Here is a 26,056-nt window from a genome sequence, read left to right as displayed (position 1 = left end):
AACAACATATATACGTACAAATTGTCGTGTTGGACTCACTCCTCTAATTTTCTATCTATTGGGCTTGAAGAGGTTAAATGGACTTTGATTTTATCAACAAGTTTGTCTAAGTTCACTTTTTTTTTATTAACAAGTGTTTCTAAAATTCACGATTTATCAACAAGTGTGACTGAACTTCACTATCAACAAGTGTTTGTAAAATTCACGATTTATCAACAAGTGTGACTGAACTTCATTATCAACAAGTGTGAATAAAATTCAATATCAATCAACAAGTGTGAGTGAAATTCACGATTTATCAACAAGTGTGACTGAACTTCACTATCAACAAGTGTGAATAAAATTCACTATTTTATCAATAAGTGTGACTCAAAATCACTTAATATCTTTTCAGTTAAATTTATTGAGGGAATTACTTTTAACACTGATTCACTCATGCTAATTTGTAAAAAGTGGTAGTATTAGTACAAAAAGGCCATTAAGACCTATAGGTCTAATATGTGATAATATTATAATTATCAGGTTGAAGCAATGATATTTTAACCAGGGTCATAAAATAGTTATATATGTCCCTGCCACAATCAAATATTTTTGTTTGGTTATAAATTTATTTCAAGAAATGTGTCCACAAATACTGTACAATCAGAAACTACACAACAGTCACTTTACCAGAACAATAATCTGTGCGCATAGATTACTAAAACGAGCGCACAGATTGACAATCCATGCGCACAGATTACTAAAACGAGCGCACAGATTGACAATCCGTGCGCACAGATTACTAAAACGAGCGCACAGATTACGAAAACGTGCGCACAGATTGGTAAATATATGGCCATGTCCCTTCGGGGGTTCCGTATAAATCTCATTGTAAGTGAGCAACAAAACATTTCTTAGTCTTTGATATGATTTCAGCTAGAAGATGGAATCAGTTCTTAAATGTAATAATTTTCCATATAGACAGCAATCAACATATCAAAAAGGATTAAGTAGTTAGTTAACTTCTTTTAATTCACAAGAATGTATACATTATAATTTGGAAAGAGATGAAGATGTTGATGTAGACTTCTTAGACAGCAACGTTAACAAGGCATTTGATACTGTATGGCATCGGATGCTGGTTTACTGTACAAACTTAATGATATCGGTATTACTTTAAAGTCATGGCATATTTTAAAAGCTATATATACGAATATAACAAGTAGGGTTGTATTTAATGATTTTTAATTCATGATGAATCCGTATAGAGAGAGGGATTACAAGGGAGTGTCTTTTGTGCTAAAATGTACATTAAATGTATCAATAAAAAGTTTATTAGATAGCGTTGAAAAATATTGAAATTTAAAATTAATATACCGACACAAGTTGATGACATGTGTCTGCTTAGTACACAGCGCAAAAGCTTACAGAATATGCTCGAGCTACTAAAGTATGTGAATTGTATAGTAAACTGTGGCGCTTTACACAAAATAGAAACGAAATATTGATGGGAATTTATATCTTTATGAACATCTTCTCCCATTGGTTAAGGATATATATAACACATGTTGGTGTGATGTTAAATTGTAATTTTAATAGTATTTAACGCACAGTACGTCTTTGTAATGAATTTAAAATTGGTATCATGACCTTAACTAAAATTGGAGCTCAACTATGTGCGTTAAATCCTCTATCTATCGGTAAAATAATTAAATCAAAGTTTACGTTTCGGCACTTTATGGGTGTGAATTGTGGTGTCTACCAAAAAGTTGAATTTCAATGCTGGCAAGATCACAGCGTTTTATTTTAAAATCTATTCAAGGGTTTATTGGATGATGGAGTATATAGAAACTAAGTAATTGTTGTTCTTGGTAGATCATGTAACCTAGAAAGATCTTGTATATACATATATGGAGACCAATATGTATGATAACGGGTTCCCTTCGTGCTGAGTGAGTGGCATGTCGTTTTTATCGATTCGTATAACGTGCTATCATGTTTATCGGTTAGTCTTACCTACTCTATCATGTGTTTTATCATGTTTATGTAGCATGAGGACGAACGGCCGTGATTGAATAAACAACAACACACGCCCTGAAGTATGCAAGTTCTTTATTAGAGAACACAACATGGCACACAATGTGGAATCTATCTCTGGTCAGACAGATGTATTTCAAATAATGAAACAAAAATTACCTTTATCTGACAGTTCTCTGATCATATTTCTATGTACGTAATATGTCACATATTCGTTGCAAAAAGTTTGTTCATAATTTATGTAGATCTACAAAACTAGTAGAATTCAAGTAAAATATGTACAATTACGACAGGTAGATTCTACTGAGAAATAGAAAGGACGGGAGATTTCATCAATCTATGTCCATTTAAAGTACCTTTCATACAATATGCATATCACTCAATTACAAATCTAGATTAAAATTACCGAAACAAAAACACAAATCGAGAGTAATAAACTAACTTCTATAAAGTCAGAGGAGTTCCGATAGAGACAATCAAGAGTTGTCTACCCTGCTGGCAGTGGTCCGCTTTATGGATATCCATTATTCATTTTTAAATTTCCATAAATCATTTATGGATATCCATAAATAAGTCATTGCTATATAAAAATGAATTATGGATATTTGAAATGAATTATGGATATCCATAAATAGGGACTTTTCCCCCTTTGGCGTGCAATAGAGAACTGGAAAACGGGCCGTGTTCGGGATCGGCGTATGATATTTCACCCTCTCCAATACGTTAAGCTTTTGATTGAATCAGATTTGGTGCGGCTATGGCGGACCTGTACGAGCCTGATCTCGGTGCAGCGTATTATCGCTCTAACGACCCCATTAAGAATCTCAATATCAGGTGATTAGAAAAATATTTGATTTTTAACTATTCCGCCAGGAATTGATGTTAATTGATCAGCAATATGTGTTTGTATTGTTGTTTATATCATGTCGACAGTGATCTTCAGCTCATTGTTTACATTGGCTACAATACAGTACTTGCATCTTTTATTTCAGACCCGCCTATTTTTGTTAAAATGTATTTTAAGTGCATAATGCTGCTGATTCTCCTCAAGATGTCGCTTTATTTATGTGTGTATGGATTGAAGGTTTGCTTTTTTTTTTTATTTTGTCTGTTCATGACCAGACTTCCCGTAATTATACATGTACAAAATGAGATATTTATTTACCCCAGAACACCCATTTAGTCCCATCTAGGTGTTTTATTCCGTCTGTATAAACCCTTGTCAAAATTTCGTACTGTTGACCCGCCATTACATCAATGTAACAAAAAACATGTATTACTGTACATGTAGTGTTTACAGACTGTTCGAGAATGATAAAAGTGAGTGCGGTTAAACCTTGTGTATATACATGGGGACACACACTCCAGGGAGATACGTACGTTTTATTTCCCTGGCTTGCACGGCTCTTTCTCGGCCACTTGATGCATTATGGCTAATCACAGGCACTGTTATAAACATGAGGTATAATGATATAGAAAGGTGCCTAGCAGAGCTGGAGTTGCGCTCAGAATACGTTGACAGATGGAGACATCACAACATTTGTAATAGGAGAGGAAAAAGGCAACGACCAGAACAGGACTCGAACCCAGGACCTCCCAACTCTAGACAGACACTCTAACCATTTGAGCTACCTGGCCACCGGCATTCAGCCAAGTCAAGTTCTGCTACAGATGTACTGCCGCTGTGAGAATCTTACACTGGGTGGTTGTACAAAGGAAGAATGAGAATTGATAACAGTCTTTTAAAGAAGGATGTGCCTGAAGGAGAGTAGATGGTTTTAACGAATACGACTTTCTGATGGATTTAAATTATTATAGTAGGGGTGGGGATGGCAGCTATTCTATGAACAGCTTCCTATATGACGATGAATTGGTCTCTAAGGCGCCATTCGGCAGTGAAGACCAGTGGAGTGTCTGAAGCATGTCCGATACTGGTATGTTGCTGGTGTTGTACCTATTGCAGATATATCTGGCAGTGTGTCTATGGATAATTTCTTCTTTTGATATGGATCCAGAGATGTTTGGGTCCCAAAGAGTGTGGTAGTGTTCTAATTTTGATGTGGAACCAGAGATGTGGGGGTCTCAAAGTGGTCATCATGCAACCATCTTGGATTTTGTTACAATTGAAGTTTGTTTTCGCTTTTTCTTAAAAAGTACATGAGGGTTATTCCTCAAACTTCATGTGTAGGTTCCCATTGGTCATAATTTGTGCCAGTTCAATTTAGATTTTTGATCAGAAAAGCAAAATGGTTGACATGTGGCCATCTTCGATTTTGAGAATTGAGAAGTTTGTTATCGCTAGTTCTTTGGTGAAGAAAAATGAAAGACTGAAGGGATGTTTTTAAAACGTAGTGAGTAGGTTCCACTTGGTCCCTAGTTTTGCCAATTCAATTTAAGTTTTTGATAATCTGACAGGCGGCCATCTTTGATTTTGAGAATTGAAGTTTGTTTATCTCTATTTCTTGAAAAGAACTGAAGGGATGTTTCTCAAACTTCATATGTAGGTCCCACTTGTTGTTGTTATCAGATCATTAAAAGGAAAAGCAGAGAGAAGACTAGTCTGACATAGAACTAATAAGGATCATTCAATGATGGGTGCCAAGATCCCTCTGGGATATCTCGTATAAGATTTACAAATATAGCAACTTAACTGGAGGTTTTAATTTTCAAAATCGTCGTCAATGATCGGTTAAATTTTTTTCAACTAATTTTCAATAATTTTCAACCAACATCCCACCACTGCATACTATGGTTAATGAAAACAAGTATAAAGTACGTAGTGTACTGTTCATATGAAAATGAAAAAATAAATCATTTCAACTTTCTTTTCAGAGTCAAATTGGAAAAGGTGACCTCATCTAGTATTATACCTCAGCAAGCAGAGGAAAAAGAAAATCAAAATGTTGAAATGCAAAGCCTGGCTGATGAAGTTCAGAAAGATGAGGAGGAAAGAGTTTTTCATTGGCAGGAAAAAGTTTTCTGTCTGGTAATTATAGACATCATGAAAGAACTTGGTGTAAAATTAATTTAAAGAATGCAGATTGGCAGAAAGTGTTTTGAGGCTTTGCATGTACACATATCTATAAATCAGTTAATGTTCAGGGATTTTCCTACAATAGAAACAGGACCCATTCCCCTAAAACAATCTTGTGAAAATTCCCAATTTGCCACTGAAAAATTCCCAATTTTGAAGTCAGTTTTTAATTACTTATTATGTTTTATGTACAAAGACCTATATCAAGGCAATTTTGAAAAATAAAAAACAGCAACAGGTAACAAAATGAAATCAAAAATACCGGTAATATAAAAGCAATATCCATCAAAGAAAAACCAAAATTTATATGAATTTCACTATTTTTTGATTATCCCAATGTAACATTTTGTCGCATATAAATTCCCAATTCAATGGACCCTGGACCCAGTTGAAAAATTGTAGGAAAATCCCTGATGTTGAAACTGTGTTATACATGGAAAAACCAAAACTTAAATCGATGTTTTCAATGATCACTTGTGAGCGATGCAGGCCCAGTAAGCCTTTTCTTTCAATTTTGTTTTTTAATATAATTCTGGACAGATTGTATTTGTGAGGATTAAATTAAGCTGGGTGTAGGGGCAATTCCATGTTGTACTAACATAATTCTAGTAATTAAAAGAATAGAATAGTTACAAGTTATACTTAAACCTTGTTGACTTTCAGAGAGAAACCGAGCTGTACAGCAATGAGGCTAGCTGTGAAGGAGTCATGGAAAAGAAATACAACAAAGATGTCACAGAAATTCTGTAATTAACCTTTCATCAGTATATAAAATGGCGATTTATATGTTTATATATATGTTGATCTCTTTTAACGACTTTTGATCTTTTTAATGTCCTCGGTCAGTTTTATTTACCTTTGGGTTTTTTAATCACTTTTGATCTGTTATAATGACATATGATCTGTTTTAATGACTTTTGATTGGTTTTAATGACATTTGATCTGTTTTATTGACTTTTGATCTGTTATAATGACTTTTGATATGTTTTAATGACATTTGATCTGTTTTAATGACTTTTGATATGTTTTAATGACTTTTGATCTGTTTTATTGACTTTTTATCTGTTATAATGACTTTTGATCTGTTATAATGACTTTTGATCTGTTTTATTGACTTTTTATCTGTTATAATGACTTTTGATCTGTTATAATGACTTTTTATCTGTTATAATGACTTTTGATCTGTTTTATTGACTATTGATCTGTTTTATTGACTATTGATCTGTTTTATTGACTTTTGATATGTTTTAATGACATATGATCTGTTTTAATGACTTTTGATCTGTTTTATTGACTTTTGATCTGTTATAATGATATTTGATCTGTTATAATGATATTTGATCTGTTATAATGATATTTGATCTGTTGTAATGACATATGATCTGTTTTAATGACTTTTGATCTGTTATAATGACATTTGATCTGTTATAATGACATTTGATCTGTTATAATGATATTTGATCTGTTATAATGACATTTGATCTGTTATAATGACATTTGATCTGTTATAATGACATTTGATCTGTTATAATGATATTTGATCTGTTATAATGACATATGATCTGTTATAATGATATTTGATCTGTTATAATGACATATGATCTGTTATAATGACATTTGATCTGTTATAATGACATATGATCTGTTATAATGACATTTGATCTGTTATAATGATATTTGATCTGTTATAATGACATTTGATCGGTTATAATGACATTTGATCTGTTATAATGATATTTGATCTGTTTTAACGACTTTTGCAATGTCCTTTGATCAGTTTTAATTACCTTTGGGTTTTTTAATGACTTTTGTTACATAGATATACAGTTTACTTACCAATAAAACTATCCAAACTAAGGACATCGTATACTGCGACATATTTGTTCAGTTAAACTTCTTATACTGTCACCATTTTCACTTTAAAAATCAATGTAATGTAAAATTTGCAATCTGTACTAGTATGTGTCGAGGTTATTTCCCTTGTATGTATTATCTAAATGGTCTTTTTTACTTAATCGATTGAACATTTAAAAAAACAATTGTGAAAAAACTTTCATACTTTTATTTGCAGGGACAAAGGGAAGCCTAACAACCGTCTATTTTCATATGTTGATCATGACAAATTCAGTCAGAGTAGTGAGGTAAGTTTAATTTAAAAGCTAGAGATCAGATTGTCACTCAACACATGGGTTAGATAAAACAGGATGTCACACAACATAGGGGTCAGATTAGACAGATTATCACACAACATATATATGGGTCAGATTAGACAGATTGTCACACAACATAGGGGTCAGATTAGACAGATTGTCACTCAATATAGGGGTCAGATAAGAAAGATTGTCACACAACATAGGGGTCAGATTAGACAGAATGCCACACAACATAGGGGTCAGATTAGACAGATTGTCACACAACATAGAGGTCAGATTAGACAGATTGTCACACAACATAGGGGTCAGATTAGACAGATTGTCACACAACATAGGGGTCAGATTAGACAGATTGTCACACAACATAGGGGTCAGATTAGACAGATTGTCACACAACATAGGGGTCAGATAGTAGAATTCTTCCGAAATAATGTACATTATCTATATACATATAATATGTGTATTTTCAATTTTTTTTTAGTCAGTTCAGTACTTAACTACATCAGCCAATGAGAAGCCGTCCTTTCTTACCGAAAAAATGGCCAATCTACGAAGAAGGAAAGTGGGGGGTGGCAAGAAAGATGACAACAGGTAAGGTGATATATTATATAGAATGTCGGCTGTAAGCTAAGATTTCTAAATAAATTATTTACGAAGCTAGATTTAAGATAATTCAACAGTTAAAGAATACAGGATTTTGTTTGAAATTGCAGTCTATATGTAAAAAATTATCTGATAAAATGTTCATAAATATCTTTTACAGGAAACTATCTGAAACCTCTACAGAGTCTACAAAGAAATGTTTTATTTGTTTCTTTGACTTGCTGATATAATTAGAGCTAAATAATTTTTAGAAATACTTATATCACAGAAGTACTCGTCATAATTTACTGTGGATTGACCACATGCATACTGTCTACCATTTTTCGTATTTTATTCCCTTTGTAGATGTTTTTTCTTTTTAATTCATGACTTGTAGGTTTTATACAAAAATGAAATTACAAACATGTAAAATGTTGTGATTTTTTTTTTTTAATTCAGTAAATTATCTGAAGAAATGATATGTGAAGTAGACTGAAAATGTCCATAAGCATTTTATGTTATTTGAAATCGCATGTACACATACCGGGTAGTACATGGTATTCCATTTGTCAAAATAATTTAAAACTGACATTGGTGACACCCTAATATGTAATAATATACATATTATGTTAAATTCATCTGACACCACCTATACATGGCTGTAGGACTTCAGTGAACTAGTTATCAAACGAAGGGATCATAGCCTCCATTATTCCATATTTGGAGGCAAGATGGCGAAATGTTTGACTGTGTACTCACTATTATACATAAACAAAACAATATTGTTCTTACTTTGTCTACTAGATTATGTAACTGTTCCATGTTCTATGTCTGTATGTGATCGTTTGTAATTTACTTGTGTCTTGATAAAGTAGCAGATAGCCTCAAAAATTTGACAATTTATTTGTCTGTACTGTCGCTATTACTTCACTGATCATATTAATTTCATAATGTACAAGATTTAACTTATAAGCCTCAAGTTACTGTAAATCACTTATATTAGCGTGGGGTATATTTTTGTGTTAATACCCAAGGAGATTCAATCAAGAATTCAAGTCCTTCGCGATTATTTGTATGAAAATGACACCTTCGGATGACGGCCAATCTATCAGTTACTGATAAAACAGTCTGTAACTCTAATAGCTCGTCTCCAGCAAATTTAAAGTCATTTCTACTTCATTGGTTGTGAAATCATTTATTCACGAATATGTCTGAAAATGTGTTGCAGATGTATTTAAACAAAATAAGTCATTTCTGTGCTGGGACTATACGGTGCAGACGGCAATCCACAGTTTTTGTACAATATTTGTTCAGATAAATGTACCTTCATTAACATACATCCTCGTTTTTCCCCAATTTCTCCCCTGAAGTCCACAATCAGGAAATGTCTATTTAAGTTTCCATGACGACCAGCAAACTTGAAAAATCATGTGCTATTTCCAACATTGTCCCTTCGAAAAATTTGAAGCCATATGGGAGCTTATCAGAGTAAATACAGTATCTGTAAAATACTATATCGTACTTTCATTAGTTTCCATAGCAACATGAAGAAATTTCAATTGTTTGAACCTTTTTCAGAAGAAACAAGGCCTTCAGGTAAACTTACTTTGTAGATATTGTGTTTTCAGCACCAAAGTTCCTCGACACTTCTGTTTCTCCCTTTTATTTATTGGTGTCTTATTTCCCTGTTCTGTCTTTTCCGTTGCACTTTCTATTCGCACAAGTTTTATATGCACGTCAAAATTTTGGAGTATTATTGCATGGCGTCGTCTGTCCATCTGGCAGAAAATTTTGTTTGTACAAAGATCTCCTCCTAACAGTTTTTATACGTCCGTCAAAATTTGATTGGAGTATTATGGTATGGCATCGTCCGGCCATTCAGCCATTTGATGCTTCCATAATCCATGTCATTTTGATGGGCGTATATTGTTCCACTTCGCAGTTCTCTTGTTCTCTCTGTTATTTTTCTTCCATGAAAGTTTGCATTTCCTGTTCATTGTTTTATTAAAATTATTTTCTGCCTTTTAATTTCACCCGTGAAAAATAACTCATATGCCCCATACTGCTTTTCTATTCCTACATTATGTATATGTGTGTATATGTAACTGTTCTCTGTTGAATTCCTAATTAATCTTTTTAATATGATATATCATTGTATACATTTGCTTTAAAACTCTACTCCTCCAACATGCCTAAATGGATTTGACCAAATTTGGTCTGAAACATAACTATGGGGGGGGGGGGGGGGGTCCAATTTTTAGTAATTGAAAATGGTGCATCCCCAAGAAGCAAGGGGCCCTTAGCGGAATATAGGGAGTGTTGAAATGGGAAATAAGCTGATTTTTCTTTTCATTTAAATACTGCTCCTCATAAAGGCATGAGATGATTTTAGCCAAATGACATTTAAAGCCAAAAAAAAAAAAAAAAATCCAATACATGTATAGTCGTTTATTGAGAGGCTACTGACAAGTTGAACTTTAAATATTGTGAGGTTTTACTGGACAAATTGGGAGCTATGTCCTGGTCTTGGGAGGGTTGAAAATGTTACATTTGTTCCCACTCCACTACTAATCCAGTACATTATCTTGATACTCAAGTCACTTCAGGCCCCTTGTGCCTCTTGCTTATTATTGATGTTTCATATGATAGATAAATACATTTTGTACTATATTACGTACTTTAATAGTGTGTTTTATAAATGACTTTTCTATAATTATTATAGTTCTTGTAAATAAGTAAGAAAACATTCACAACCCTGAAATATATTGCTAAAACTAACGAAAGTGAAAATTTCCAAAATCAGTGCGGAAAAAAATGTTACCAATGATGTTTACACCTGATGCATATTAATTAATATGAAGTTGTGTACAAGTGTTAATAATACACTATGTGTATATATGTGAGTAGGTGTATATAAGTATATGTGTGTGTTTATATAGGAAAATACAGTCAAAACCTGCCTTAGTGACCACCTTGATTAAGAGACCACCTGTCATATGTGACCGTATTTCCCCCTTAATACTATTAACTGTGTTAGTTACCAGAACCTGCACTAAGAGACCACCTGTCATATGTGACCTTTTTATTGCTCCCTTGTAAGGTCACATATGACAGGTTTGACTGTATGTGTGTATATGTAATACATATATGTATATGTGGGTAATGTATGTATGTGTATAATGTTTGTGTGTAGTGTATGTACATTTTTGTATGTGTGTAATGAATGTGTGTGTAATGTATGTATGTGTGTAATGTATGTATGTGTTTGTAATGCATGTATGTTTAGTTATGACAAGAAAATACAAATGTACATGATTATAAGATATTAACAAAGACACAGAGTATTGTTATTATTGTGAATTACAGAAGGAATGAAAGAAGAACAAATGAAAAGAAAGTAAACGAGAAAATAAACAAAAATATGCTTTCTGTGTGAAGTAGCAGGCTGTTGAGGGGAGTGAACCCAGGACTCCTGAGGGGGCAATATAATGATATTTCAATCCTTAAAATACTGTTTTTATTACAGGGTGAGAAGCTAGTGTGACCCCTAGGGTTCCACACCAACCAAAGCTGCTTATAAGTCTAAAACTGGGGTTACCAATGTCCCTCACAATCTTATGAATGCCACATTGTAAGGGTATTTTACTGGTAAATTAAATTCTAACTCTTCATCATTGACATTTTTTGCAGAGAAGTCGGTTTCGTGCCGAAAATAAACACTGTTGATTATAATCCGTCGGAGGAGTTACGCAACAGAAATCACATCATGGCTGCTCCGATGCAGGTGCATTACATCATGGCTGACCTCAGTCGCAGAGAAGAGTAAGTTAGACTCATCATATCTAATTCAAATTCTTCTGTAAAAGCTCCAAAGACAGTGATTGGGTGGCACAGTGGTTACATATTTTGTTCAAAGTAAATTGAATATTCTGTAAAATTTAAGATATGCCTTATCCACGGAAGGACTTATTTTTGGACAACATCTTATTTGTGGACAATGGTTTATTTGTGGACAAGATCTTAATTGTGGACAAGATCTTAATTGTGGACAAGGGCTTATTTGTGGACAAGGGCTTATTTGTGGACAAGGGTTTATTTGTGGACAAGGATTTATTTATGGACAGGAGCTTATTTGTGGACAAATATGGTAACACCTGTAAAACATGTTTTGATAGTGTATACTTCTTTTTGTGTAATTTTTCAACTTTGACCTGTGACCTTTGAGCTCTTTTATTTGACCTTGACATTTGTGTTGCTTCAGGGGCAGTGGAACTCTTCAAGAAGAGGCAGTGTTGTGTATGATACAAATGGATGCCAATGGCGTAATATGCATGCGTCCCGACTTCAGCAAAGGCAAGAAACCTTACGTCGTGGAAAATAATATCAAAGGAGGTAAGTGTGATGATGTTAAGTTTAAATAAAGTACAATCTGCCTAAACTGGACCGAAATGATCTTGTTTCTGATGCAATAGGACTCTACTGTAATACAAAAGTGTAATGATGGTTATGTGTACCAAGGTATGTATGTTATTACAGTAAAATACATTCTGCTGAAATCACAGTAAAATATATTAGTTGTTATTACTTTAAAATACATTCAGTTGTAATTACAGTTAAATACATTAAGTTGTAATTACAGTTAAATACATTAACTTGTAATTACAATAAGATACATTGAGCTGAAATTGCAGTAAAATACATTAAGTTGTAATTACAGTAAAATACATTGTTACTGGTTGTGTTGAGTTGCCTTACTTTTTAAACAAGGAAATGAATTCTTCTACCAGCTGACTAAATCAGACAATTTGTCACTCTATTTGAAGAAAATAAATCAAAATATTTTATTTCTGATGTCCGTTAATGTATCGAGGTACATTGTTGTTTACCGTAATTGTGTAATGTTTATTTTCAGATGTTTTTGAATACACAATACAACACAGTTCAAAGATCATGAATAGGTAATATATATGTAGATGAGGAATCAACCTACTGTCTTCAGACAACAGAGCTACTATTACTGTCTAAAGTATACCCTCGTTCATTAGTGCAGCCTTGGGTCAGTCATGTTAAACGTTGACCATTATAACTTTGATCGTAATCATCAGACATAACATTGACCTTCATCATAACTTTGACCTTCATCATAAACCTAAATTCATCATAGCATTGACCTTCATCATTACTGTGACCTTCATCATTATTTTAACCTTCATCATAACCTTTAATTCATCATAACATTCACTTAAATCGTCATGACTCTGACCTTGATCATAACCTTGAATTCAACATGACATTGACATTTATCATAACTTTGACATTTATCATAACTTTGACCTTTATCATAACTTTGACCTTTATCATAACATTGACCTTTAACATAACCTTGAATTCAATTATATAACATTGACCTTCATCATAAACTTGAATTCAACATAGTATTGATTTTCATTATAATCTTGATCTTCACAATAACTTTTACCCTTTCAATAACTGGTCTTTCACCATAGTAATACCATTGACCTTTGCCATGACCTTAACCTTCAATAACCTTTGACCTCTAACTATTGCAGACAGGAACAGGACAAGGAGCTGAAGATGTATCGTGAGGTTTATAGTCGCCACTCAGACTTCCTACAGGCTTGTGTTGGTGAGGATTTTGAATTGGTGAGTCTTCAACAATGTTTTCTCATTAATTTTTTTTTTTTTTTTTTTTTTAATTTAAAACAAAAGTCACAAATCTAAATACTTGTTACAGTATCAATTTATTTTTTTTAGTTTAGAGAACATAATTTTGTTTCTAAAACTTGTTGAGTTCTGTTTGTGATGCGACTTCACTTCCACAAAAGATGGAATGTATGGTCAATGCTTTGTTAATAAAATTATCTGCTGTTAGACGTTTGTGTACCAGACTGAACGACACTGTGATTCTGACAATGTGTAAAGTTTATGGTTCTATCTATTTATAGCCACCCCTGAATGTTCTTAGGCTATTGGTTTATGGAGAGATGGGTAAGTACGTTTTTCTTATTTTAAGAATATGCAGTTAGAGTTAATTTCATTATGAAAAAAAAATAAAATTTGAGAATAATTTGTGTGAAAAAAATTGGCCATACATTTGTTTCAGATTTGAATAGTTTTTGATGATACCAGAAAATAGTGTTTTTTTGAAGCTATGTACTTCATAATAGTTAAATAATAGTGAAGTATGTAGTTGTTGTTCGATTTTCTGACGTTTTTGTGACTTATCTCCTTTATCAGAACGTGACCAGCAGTGAAGCTTATGTGCACTGATGTGTGAAGTGTACATTATTGATCGAGTATGATGACTCGTGTTATTTGTCGTTACATTATGTGCCCGGGACTTTAAGTCTAATGAATTGTATTATTTTCTCGTTACAGAATGTGCCCGGGACTTTGAGTATGACGATCTGTACCTACATTTCCTTGTAGACTTACCGAAACGTAAGTTATCTAAAACATGTCCTTATTTTAAAGAAAATGTTCATTGCATCGGGTTGCATTATGTAGTAAGATTTCATCTGTGAGTTTGTGTCCATCATAACCTTGTGTACAAGTTTACCTATGATCCCCTGGAAATTTAATACATGTAGATGTTTTCATTATTCTTGTCCCGATTTTCAAAATGGCTATCAGCAGCCATTTTGGATTATGACATATAAGATTTTTTACTGCTGTTTCTCAATTCATAGGAATTCTTAAAATTTTAGGGGTAGGATCTCTACGGATCCATGATCTGTTTTAAATTTTGGATGTTGTAGGTGGCTTTCTTTCAACTTTTTGAATTATGACCTGGAGTTTGTTAATACTTTTCTTAAAAAGTGCTTGAAGGATAATGTTTAAACTTGTGAAATTTACCCTTGATCTCAAGTTGTGCTCATTTAATTTTCATTCTAGCTGATTCAGAATAACTGGCAGGTGGCCATCTTGGATTTTGACAGCTGAAATATGTCATTGCTTTTTCTGAGCACTACTAAAACCAGGATATTTCTGAAACTTAATGTGTAGGTTCCCCTTGGTCCCTATTTGTGCCCATTCAATTTTCAGACTGATTAGAAAATTCAAATGGTTGACAAATGGCTATCTGAAGTGATCTTGGATTTTGGACAGTTGAAGATTGTATCACAGCATGGGGTTCTACACGTGATTATATTTTGGTTGTCATTGGCTAATGTAAAAGGGCAAAGGTCATATTTGGCAAATTTCAAAATAAAAAAGCTGGTGCACAAGATATTGCATAAACACTTGGAGAGATTCATTTTACTGTTGAGGGGGGATGGGGTATATCTATGTGAACCCCTGGACAGATTTATTTTACTGTTGAGGGGGGATGGGGTATATCTATGTGAACCCCTGGACAGATTTATTTTACTGTTGAGGGAGGGATGGGGTTTATCTATGTGAGCCCCCCTGGACAGATTTATTTTACTGTTGAGGGGGGATGGGGTATATCTATGTGAGCCCCTGGACAGATTTATTTTACTGTTGAGGGAGGGATGGGGTATATCTATGTGAGCCCCCCTGGACAGATTTATTATACTGTTGAGGGGGGATGGGGTATATCTATATGAGCCCCTGGACAGATTTATTTTACTGTTGAGGGGGGATGGGGTATATCTATGTGAGCCCCTGGACAGATTTATTTTACTGTTGAGGGGGGATGGGGTATATCTATATGAGCCCCTGGACAGATTTATTTTACTGTTGAGGGGGGATGGGGGTATATCTATGTGAGCCCCTGGACAGATTTATTTTACTGTTGAGGGGGGATGGGGTATATCTATGTGAGCCCCTGGACAGATTTATTTTACTGTTGAGGGGGGATGGGGGTATATCTATGTGAGCCCCTGGACAGATTTATTTTACTGTTGAGGGGGGATGGGGTATATCTATGTGAGCCCCCCTGGACAGATTTATTTTACTGTTGAGGGGGGATGGGGGTATATCTATGTGAGCCCCTGGACAGATTTATTATACTGTTGAGGGGGGATGGGGTATATCTATGTGAACCCCTGGACAGATTTATTATACTGTTGAGGGGGGATGGGGTATATCTATGTGAGCCCCTGGACAGATTTATTTTACTGTGGAGGGGGGATGGGGTATATCTATGTGAGCCCCCCTGGACAGATTTATTTTACTGTGGAGAGGGGACTGGGGTATATCTATGTATATATGTGAGGCTCTGTTCACCTTGCTTCTATTTATATTTATTTGTTATTTGAAGGGACGGGGGATGACAATAAATATTTATTATTTTGAGTGTTATATACTGTTATATCACAGCAACATAGCCTTCTCAAAACGGTTCACAAATTATTATCTGAGGTAATTGAGTCTTAAGCAATCACCCAATGTCTTTCTCAACTCCTTTGGGAGCATACAGCAGGAGCTGCCATTCTGGCAATTTTAGCTTACACACGACAATTCTTGCACTGCCCTACCACACACTCTTTTACAGTTTGAGTCGACTGGAACACAGCAGAGTAAAGTATCTTGTTCAAGGATACAACACAGATCTGTATCAGACTGTATCGGGACTCGAACTAGCGAGCCAACCATCCGTCACGGAGCTCTGCGTCCTTACACTAGACCACTGTGCTTCCAAATGTGATACCATGCTTCACTTTATGTACAATGTACATAAATTTCTTTTGTTTTAACCTGCAGACTGGACGGCTGACCGGTCGCAACAGTTATCCTGGGTAACACAGACATGTAGGACAAAGGTCGAAGGTCGGGTAAGTGATCAACATCTAGCGGTCACTCTTGTCCGGTCATTTTTGTAGGATTTCATCAGGAATCAAAAAATGGCTATCAGTGTTCCTTTTTTTAATAATTTGTAGTTTTGAAAAAATCAGTGAATTAAATAAAAAAAAAGATTTTTATACAATCTCCAATATTACTAAATTTGTATTTTTTTTTTCAAAATAGACATGACATTGTGTATTTAAATAGAAAAATTGGTTTTTATTAATAGTTCTTTTATTTTAGAGATCTATATATACATTCAGGTATGCTTTTAATCACAGTTTTTGTTTATGATCTTTCAGGATAACGTCTCATACTTCAGCTTCCCATTTAACTTTGAATTGTTCTACAAAGACACTTCCATAAGAGATGAAGATAAAGGTAATGAGAATTTTATTGGAAATAATTTTGAACTTTTATTATTTCATTTAGTTTTCCCGACATTGTGGTTCATTATCTCATTATGTAGAGCATCAGACCAAATCAACCTCAAGTTAAGTCAACTTTTTCCTTTAGACAACTTCTTCTAAAAAAACCAGAAAGTCTACAATCATAACATTTTGCTGGTAAGTTCCTGGGATAGAGCCCTACAAAGTTCCTGAAAAGAAATGATCTTGACCTGCACTCAAGGCCACAGAGTCAGATTTGTTAAAATATTAAAACTTCTTCTAATGATTCATGACTGTTATTTGAATTCACAGCAGTCAACTTTGTTAAGACATTCCATCAACTACTTCAGATCTGAGAAGTAGTTGTAATAGTGTCTTAAAAACAGTTTCTTAAAGGCCTCGGTCAAGAAGATCTTTGGTTGGTCAGTTCCTGAGGAAATGCCCGACAAAGTTTGTAAAAGGAAATACCCTTAATCCATGCCCTACAAAATTTGTGAAAAGAAACGACCTTGACCCTTTGCAAAAACACTCATGACAATTTTATCCTTGTTTACCAAAATGCCCAGAATCAAAATATTTAATAATATAGAATATAAAATAAAGGTTTTTGGAATGATGCTCTACATAATTTTTGACATAAATGACATTGACCCATATTCAAGGTCACAGTTGTCAAATTTATTAAAACAAAGAAACAAGTTGTTTTAATTAACTGAAAGGCAGAGAATCATTGGTGAAGTGAACACCAGATGAGCAATGCAGGCCCATTGGGCCTCTTTATGAAATTATAAGAAATATGTTTCTCTGTTATCAAATTGAAAATAATTTTGAAAAATTAATTGTGAATTTGAAATGTAAGTTGATAATATTAAACATTACTGACATGGATGAGTAATGTTGATTGCTTAAAACACTTTCAACAGAACAAATTGAAATGGAAGTTAGTTGAAAAGTTGACATCATAAGCCTACTTGTGTTTACAATTTTATTATACAGAGCCTCTTCCTCACTTTCCGATCATCATGGTGGAGGTTCTGTCTCTGGACAGGTGGAACAGATTCCGGACCGAAGGATACACATACATATCAATCCCTACTCATCCAGGTAAATAGCTTACTGTCTCATCCAGGTAAATAGCTCACTGTCTCATCCAGGTAAATAGCTCACTGTCTCATCCAGGTAAATAGCTCACTGTCTTATCCAGGTAAATAGCTCACTGTCTCATCCAGGTAAATAGCTCACTGTCTCATCCAGGTAAATAGCTCACTGTCTCATCCAGGTAAATAGCTCACTGTCTCATCCAGGTAAATAGCTTTCTGTCTCATCCAGGTAAATAGCTCACTGTCTCATCCAGGTAAACAGCTCACTGTCTCATCCACGTAAACAGCTTACTGTCTCATCCAGGTAAATAGCTCACTGTCTCATCCAGGTAAATAGCTTACTGTCTCATCCAGGTAAATAGCTCACTGTCTCATCCAGGTAAATAGCTTTCTGTCTCATCCAGGTAAATAGCTCACTATCTCATCCAGGTAAATAGCTCACTGTCTCATCCAGGTAAATAGCTCACTGTCTCATCCAGGTAAATAGCTCACTGTCTCATCCAGGTAAATAGCTCACTGTCTCATCCAGGTAAATAGCTCACTGTCTCATCCAGGTAAATAGCTCACTGTCTCATCCAGGTAAATAGCTCTCTGTCTCATCCAGGTAAATAGCTCACTGTCTCATCCAGGTAAATAGCTTTCTGTCTCATCCAGGTAAATAGCTCACTGTCTCATCCAGGTAAATAGCTCAGTCTCATCCAGGTAAACAGCTCAATATCTTATTCAGGTAAATAGCTCACTGTCTCATCCAGGTAAATATCCCACTCAATCTCAGCCAGATAGATATCCCACTCAATCTTATCCAGGCAGATATCCCACTCAAGGTCACTCAATATTAATCATTCTTTCTGACCTTTGTCAATATTGCAGGTACATACAGAGAGAATGCTCGATGTTGGAGGCCCATTGGGAAGTCGGCCGCAGCAGAACTACGCAGATTTTTCATCGGGGGTTCACCCGAACTTGAAGATATCACATACACAGCCATCCCATCTACATTCCAGGTAACTTAGACTAGTAGCGCCACCTATATTACAGGTAACTTAGACTAGTAGCGCCACCTATGTTACATTGGTGTTATAATACTTAGTTGATGTTTTAATATTATTTTTATATCATTTTTTTTTCTGTTGAAATTTCAGTCTCTTTCTTTATGATGTGTTCGGAAAAACCCAAAAATGTAAAATTGCACCCTTATATTAGATATGATTTGTTTGACAATATATGAATACCATTCATTTTGAATAAAACATTCATTCATTTGCAGGGGTCACACTTGAGTAAGTACGGGTTCCGGACAGAATCCACAGGAACGATCAGTACCAAGCTTAATGTCATCCTACAATCGCAGTAAGTGGTATACATTATCCTTTCATTTCATTTTCAATCATACTTCCTATCAGCCGTGGAGTAGTTGTCAATGCATCAGACTGTTGGAACCTCGGGTGAAGACCAGATATGTACAGTCTGTTTGTTGGTTGGGTTTATCGCCCCGTGAATAGCCAGTGTCATCATGAGGCAGATATCATTGTAGTAGCTGGTGGCTACCTCACTGAACAACGTATTTAGGTGAATTCTGAGAATTAGTGATTTTACAAAATGGAATATTTGTTCTGTAATGCATCAATATTTTCACATCTGTAATGTATACAGAGTACTTCCGGAGCCATACCATCAACTGGGTTGGTTTGGGAAAAAATAATGCAATTCAATAAATTTGCTCAAAACTTAACACATAGGATTCACTGTAATTCTGGTATTATTTAATTGTTGATACTTCAAATAATATTTGTGTTGGTCTTTTTAGCCCACCATCATCAGATGGTGGGCTATTCAAATCGCCCTGCGTCCGTGGTCCGTCGTCCGTCCGTCCGTCCCTCCGTCCGTCCGTCCCTCCGTCCGTCCGTCCGTCCGTCCGTAAACAATTCTTGTTATCTCTAATCCTCCGAAAGTACTGAAGGGATCTTCCTCAAATTTCATATGTGGGTTCCCCTTGGTCCCTAGTTATGCATATTGCATTTTGTGACCAATCGGATAACAACATGGCCGACAGGCAGCCATCTTGGATTTTGACAATTGAAGTTTGTTATCGCTATTTCTTAGAAAGGACAGAAGGGATCTTTCTCAAATTTCATTTGTAGGCTCCCCTTGGTGCCTAGTTATGCATATTACATTTTGAGACCAATCAGAAAACAACATGGCCGACAGGCAGCCATCTTGGATTTTGATAATTGAAGTTTGTTATCGCTATTTCTGAGAAAGTACTGAAGGGATCTTTCTCAAATTTCATATGTAGGTTCCACTTGGTGCCTGGTTATGCATATTGCATTTTGAGACCGATCGGAAAACAACATGGCCGACAGGCAGCCATCTTGGATTTTGATAATTGAAGTTTGTTATCACTATTTCTGAGAAAGTACTGAAGGGATCTTTCTCAGATTTCATATGTATGCTCCCCTTGGTACTTAGTTATGCATATTGCATTTTGAGACCAATCGGAAAACAACATGGCCGACAGGCAGCCATCTTGGATTTTGATAATTGAAGTTTGTTATCGCTATTTCTGAGAAAGTACTGAAGGGATCTTTCTCAAACTTCATATGTAGATTCCCCTTGGTGCCTAGTTATGCATATTGCATTTTGAGACCAATCGGAAAACAACATGGCCGACAGGCAGCCATCTTGGATTTTGATAATTGAAGTTTGTTATCACTATTTCTGAGAAAGTACTGAAGGGATCTTTCTCAGATTTCAGATGTATGCTCCCCTTGGTACTTAGTTATGCATATTGCATTTTGAGACCAATCGGAAAACAACATGGCCGACAGGCAGCCATCTTGGATTTTGATAATTGAAGTTTGTTATCGCTATTTCTGAGAAAGTACTGAAGGGATCTTTCTCAAACTTCATATGTAGATTCCCCTTGGTGCCTAGTTATGCATATTGCATTTTGAGACCAATCGGAAAACAACATGGCCGACAGGCAGCCATCTTGGATTTTGATAATTGAAGTTTGTTATCGCTATTTCTGAGAAAGTACTGAAGGGATCTTTCTCAAATTTCATATGTGGGTTCCCCTTGGTGCCTAGGTATGCATATTGCATTTTGAGACCAATCGGAAAACAACATGGCCGACAGGCAGCCATCTTGGATTTTGACAATTGAAGTTTGTTATCGCTATTTCTCTGAAAGTAGTGAAAGGATCTTTCTCAAATTTCATAAATAGGTTCCCCTTGGTGCCTGGTTATGCATATTACATTTTGAGACCTATCGGAAAACAACATGGTCGACAGGCAGCCATCTTAGATTTTGACAATTGAAGTTTGTTATCGCTATTTATCAGAAATCGCTGAAGGGATCTTTCTGAAATTTCAGTTGTAGGTTGCCCTCTGTGCCTAGTTATGCATATTGGATTTTGAGACCAGTCAGAAAACAACCTGCCCGACAGGCAGTCATCTGGTATTTTGACAATTGAAGTTTGTTATCGCTATTTTACAGAAGGTACTGAAGGGATCTTTCTGAAATTTCATATGTAGGTTCCCCTTGGTCCCTGGTGTTGCATTTTGGGACCAATCCGAAAATAACAGACAGCCATTATCGCTAAATCTTAAATTTTATGTATAGGTTACCGTTGTTTGAAAAGCACTAGAGGACTGTTTCTGAATTTACACAGATTAGTAAGACTTAGAGGAAGGGAAAAGTAGAGAAAAGATCAATCTGACATGGAACCTATAAAGATCATTCAATGGTGGGCGCCAAGATCCCTCTGGGATCTCTTGTTTTTAAAGCAGAAAAATCAACTAAAAGTATTTATATCTGAAATCAAGTGACTGTTAAGACCCTTTGGGCCTCTTGTTCAGGAGGCTTGAGATCACAGCCTGTCCTGTTGTCACAGTTGTGTCCTTGAGACACTCATAGCATATCATGGGCCTTCGAAGTATGGTTTCTAATTTAATGAGGTAGTCACCAGCTACTACAATGAGATCATATCTCAGGCTTTTAATTACAAAGAGTTTTTCACTAATTACATTAATTGTTCTCTTTGGTTTAGGAATGAAAACATTTTAATCTCTGATTTTGTTTTACCACAGAGCATTCATGGAAAAGAAAGCCAACAAAAAAACATTAGGAAATCTTCTGGACAACTTAGGGTAAGTCTTGTTGTTGTTGTTGTAAGTTGTTGATTTGATCAAAAAAAAAAATTTGTGAGATAGCGATGATCATTGGCATGATTCAAGTTGTTTTCACTTAAAGCTGTCTGTGTAATGTCTATAGCCCTAACCCTCTTGTACCTGGGTTCAGCAATTTAACATGAAGTTTTTAGGTCACCTGAGACAAAAACTTGAGTGATCTATTCTCATCACCTTTTATCCACTGCTGTCCATCCATAAACAATTTATCTTTTCGACCTCTTCTTAGAAACTCCCAAACCAATTTCAATGAAATTTTACAGAAACTTTCTATGGCCAAAGGTCAACCAAAAGTGTTAATGATATGGTCGCCACCCCCCAGGGGACTCAGGGGCGGGGCAAAAAGTGGTCAAATTGACTGAAATTTCAAAAAATTTCTTCTCAAAACTCAGTAAAGGTAGAATCAAATATTCTTCATAGATGAAAGGGTACTAATGTGCTTTACCAAAATTATGAATTTCATGACCCTGGGGTCTCACGTTTGATGGTATGCAAATGTTGGCCTGACTGACCCCCAGGGGCGGATGGGCAAGGCCAAAAAGGGTCAAGTCAGGGCTTTTTCTCACTGGTTTGGGAAGGATCCTTTTTGTTTTATTTTGGAAAGAAAACTGGTGAATTGGGGATGATTTTTTAAGGTGTGAACTACATATTTTGGGAATTTGGCTTTAAAATTAGATTTCTCCAACTGGGAAAAGGACCCATTAACGGCCCCAGTAAGCCCTCAGAATAAGCCCTGCAAGTGCACTTAAATATTTCAAAACTCAGTGATCTTTAAGACCCATGGGCCTCTTGTTACTATATATAACCCTAATAAACTCATCATGTACAACATTATTCGTCCCCAACCATTTTGTATTGTGCCATCCTTACTCTCTTTATCCGTTTACTGAAACTTCATGCTTGGAGCTTAGGTTTCCAAGCCTTTCTTCCATCTAGGTGAGGCAGTGTGTCATTCACCAAAAGTAGGTCACTCTGACCTACATTTCTACAGTTGACCTACATCTAGACTGAAGCACTGATATTCGTCGAATATATTCTTTCTGAAATCAAGTTTTTCAGTAAATCTATCAAATGCTTTATTGTGAATTCAATGTAATCTGAAAATCATGTTTCTTATTTCAGAATAAATGCTGTCCAAGCAAATATTGCCAATGTTCTTGGTAAGTTTTGTTAGAATTCGTAACTTAATGATATGTCAGAAAAATCTCGCCCTAGGGATTCTTTATCTAATCAGAGGGTTGAAATAGATTTTTTTGTCTAAACTTCTAAAATTGAGAGTGATTAGCATTCCTTAGTCAAACGTTTGTAAAAATATTTCTGGACTTGAGCAAAACTAGCAAAACTGGTATTTTTATTACAGACGGAGATATATTTTATATATTTTAAGAAATCTTAAATGAGCAACAAATGTTACAGAAAATGGTTGATATACACTGTATGGTCTATATATTCCTACCTGGAACAATTTTACTATTTAAATTTAAATTCCACATTTAACATATTACCAGGATTTTATCTTGTCATTGAAGAAAAAATAGCAATAATGAGCAGAGATTTCATAAGGTCATATTTGTGAAATTCTATAATTTTTTTTTACTTCCCAGATGCCTTTAAGAAAGCCAGGATCCGGATGATGCAAGCGCGTGAAAATGCATCTCGAGATCTGTTCCAGGAAGCCACCAAAACCAGAGAGTTAGAAGCATAGATCGAAATTCTGTACAACGAAATCTTTAAAATCGAAAATATTCACGGGTATTGGTCTTCATTGGAATAATGACTTGCTCACGTAAAAAGTTACATCAGTGACAATTTTGCTGATAGTTAAAATATATACCTGCTGAATGAGATTGGGCACCTCAGATGGTGGCTGAAATACCAAACAAGTTACAATTCATTCCATAATCTTCAAGTTTTACTGAAGCCAGAGGTTGAAATGGCCACTTAACCATTAATGCTAAATTTCAGTACTTTCACGTAAACATCACATTCCATGAAATAATATTGATTCACAGATAAATGTGTTGAGTGTATGAATACTTATACTCAATGGTATTTCTAGTTTGTAAAGGTTGTCAGGCACGTCATTGTTAAATTCACAGGGACTTGGTGCGAATTCCTAACCCATTGTCCATATTATTTGTATAATACTGTAATTCATATATACACTTTGTATGGACTTCATGCCAGGTCCCTGTGGTAAATCTATCCATTTCATTCTTCATACAACTACAGTCAAACTTCATTTTCTTGAACTTCTATAATTCAGAGACTCAAAGTAAATTCAATACGACAGTATAAATTACATATACAATATACGAGGTAACCTCAAATACACGGGACATCTCGAAATTTGATCATGACCCTACAGGTTCTGAGATAACAAATTTTAAATGAAGAACGTTTCCCAAAGAACCAGTGAACACTCCTATGACTGTATACTGGTGTATATACATTTGTAGTGGAACTGGATTCGACTGAACGCCGAAGGCCAGGTAGCTCAAATGGTTCAAGTGTCCGTCTAGGGTTCCAAGGTCCTGGGTTCGAGTCCCGGTCTGGTTGTTGCATTTTTAAAGGGGCATTCCTTCGTTAGAACATCAGAAGCATGCACAATTTCTATTGATGAAATCTATGTCCGAACAATGATTATATGAGTGTCTTTGCTTACATGTGATGAAATTAACGCTGAAATGTATAAGAAAAATGTGTATCATATACAAATACCATGATATGTCTTTGCGATAATTAGTGATAATTTGGGTCGAATTAAGAATTTTCATGACTTAATACTTGAAGAACTTTGGTTTATCATGAGAGTAAAACTGCCTTATTAATGTAAAGATTATAACTTTTGCTACTTGGAAAAAATATGTATTTTCCAGTAAGTTTAGTTTTGACAACCTAAACTTTATTCAAATGAAGAAATGCCCCTTTAATCTCCTATCACATACGTACCCATTTAATACAGTAAAATGATATCATTTATTTATTCCGTCCTTATATTTTTGTAGATATTTTGTAAAGTTTTGTAGATACATGTACATATTAGTTATTATATTTTTTATGTATTGATGATACTGAATGCATAAATAAAATGCTCTTAGAGATAAAAATGTTTGTATTTTTGTATCAGCTGAAACAAGCAAGAAACAATTTTATGAAATGTGAAAATCGTAAGATTTTTAAATCAGTGTTTACAGTCAACATTCGGTCAAGTCGGGGGAAAAAAAATTGTTGAACCTGTTCAAATTACACAAGGCCTACCAGGTATCACCTATTTTACAATGTAAGGCCAAAATGTAATGGTTGTAATATTGAAAATTTTTAATCGCTACAGTACTGTACTCTTGAACGGATATATATATATATATGATGAGGCACACTGAGGTTTACTGGTAGGATCACAGGGGCTTGGCACGATTTTCCAAATGATAGTCTATATATATATGTATACATATATATATAGACTATCATTTGGAAAATCGTGCCAAGCCCCTGTGGGTAGGATGCAGAACTATGTGACCGAAGGGTCGCTAGTTCAAATCCCGCCACAGGCACTGTATTTTAACCTTGAATGAGATACTTTACTCTGTTGCGTTCCAGGGGCGGCGGTGGCCGAGTGGTTAAGGTGTCCCGACACTTTAACACTAGCCCTCCACCTCTGGGTTGCGAGTTCGAAACCTACGTGGGGCAGTTGCCAGGTACTGACCGTAGGTCGGTGGTTTTTCTCCGGGTACTCCGGCTTTCCGCCACCTCCAAACCTGGCATGTCCTTAAATGACCCTGGCTGTTAGTAGGGCGTTAAACAAAAACAAACAAACAAACTG

At 35.2% G+C, this 26,056-nt stretch overlaps 1 protein-coding gene across 2 annotated transcripts; it reads left to right on the top strand.

The window, feature by feature from the left end:
• Positions 1 to 2,727: 2,727 nt before the first annotated feature.
• Positions 2,728 to 25,343, top strand: LOC117332704 (Meckel syndrome type 1 protein-like). Of its 2 annotated transcripts, XM_033891708.1 has the most exons (20): positions 2,728 to 2,850; positions 4,849 to 5,002; positions 5,714 to 5,796; positions 7,122 to 7,191; positions 7,685 to 7,794; positions 9,364 to 9,381; positions 11,476 to 11,607; positions 12,047 to 12,177; positions 12,698 to 12,743; positions 13,356 to 13,449; positions 13,752 to 13,794; positions 14,185 to 14,247; positions 16,474 to 16,544; positions 16,857 to 16,935; positions 17,940 to 18,047; positions 18,914 to 19,047; positions 19,311 to 19,393; positions 22,135 to 22,194; positions 23,356 to 23,393; positions 23,838 to 25,343. In XM_033891708.1, the coding sequence occupies exons 1-20, from the start codon at positions 2,774 to 2,776 to the stop codon at positions 23,936 to 23,938; spliced, it is 1,695 nt and encodes a 564-aa protein (XP_033747599.1). In that variant the 5' UTR covers positions 2,728 to 2,773; the 3' UTR covers positions 23,939 to 25,343. The 2 variants fall into 2 exon arrangements, with proteins under 2 accessions (XP_033747599.1, XP_033747600.1); XM_033891709.1 differs by lacking the exon at positions 9,364 to 9,381.
• Positions 25,344 to 26,056: the final 713 nt, after the last annotated feature.

The sequence above is a fragment of the Pecten maximus genome, chromosome 8 (genome assembly GCF_902652985.1).
Source record: "Pecten maximus chromosome 8, xPecMax1.1, whole genome shotgun sequence".
In the NCBI taxonomy this organism is placed as follows: Eukaryota; Metazoa; Mollusca; class Bivalvia; order Pectinida; family Pectinidae; genus Pecten; species Pecten maximus.
Note: the sequence above shows the minus strand (reverse complement) of the source record. Positions and strands in the feature narration are given on the sequence as shown.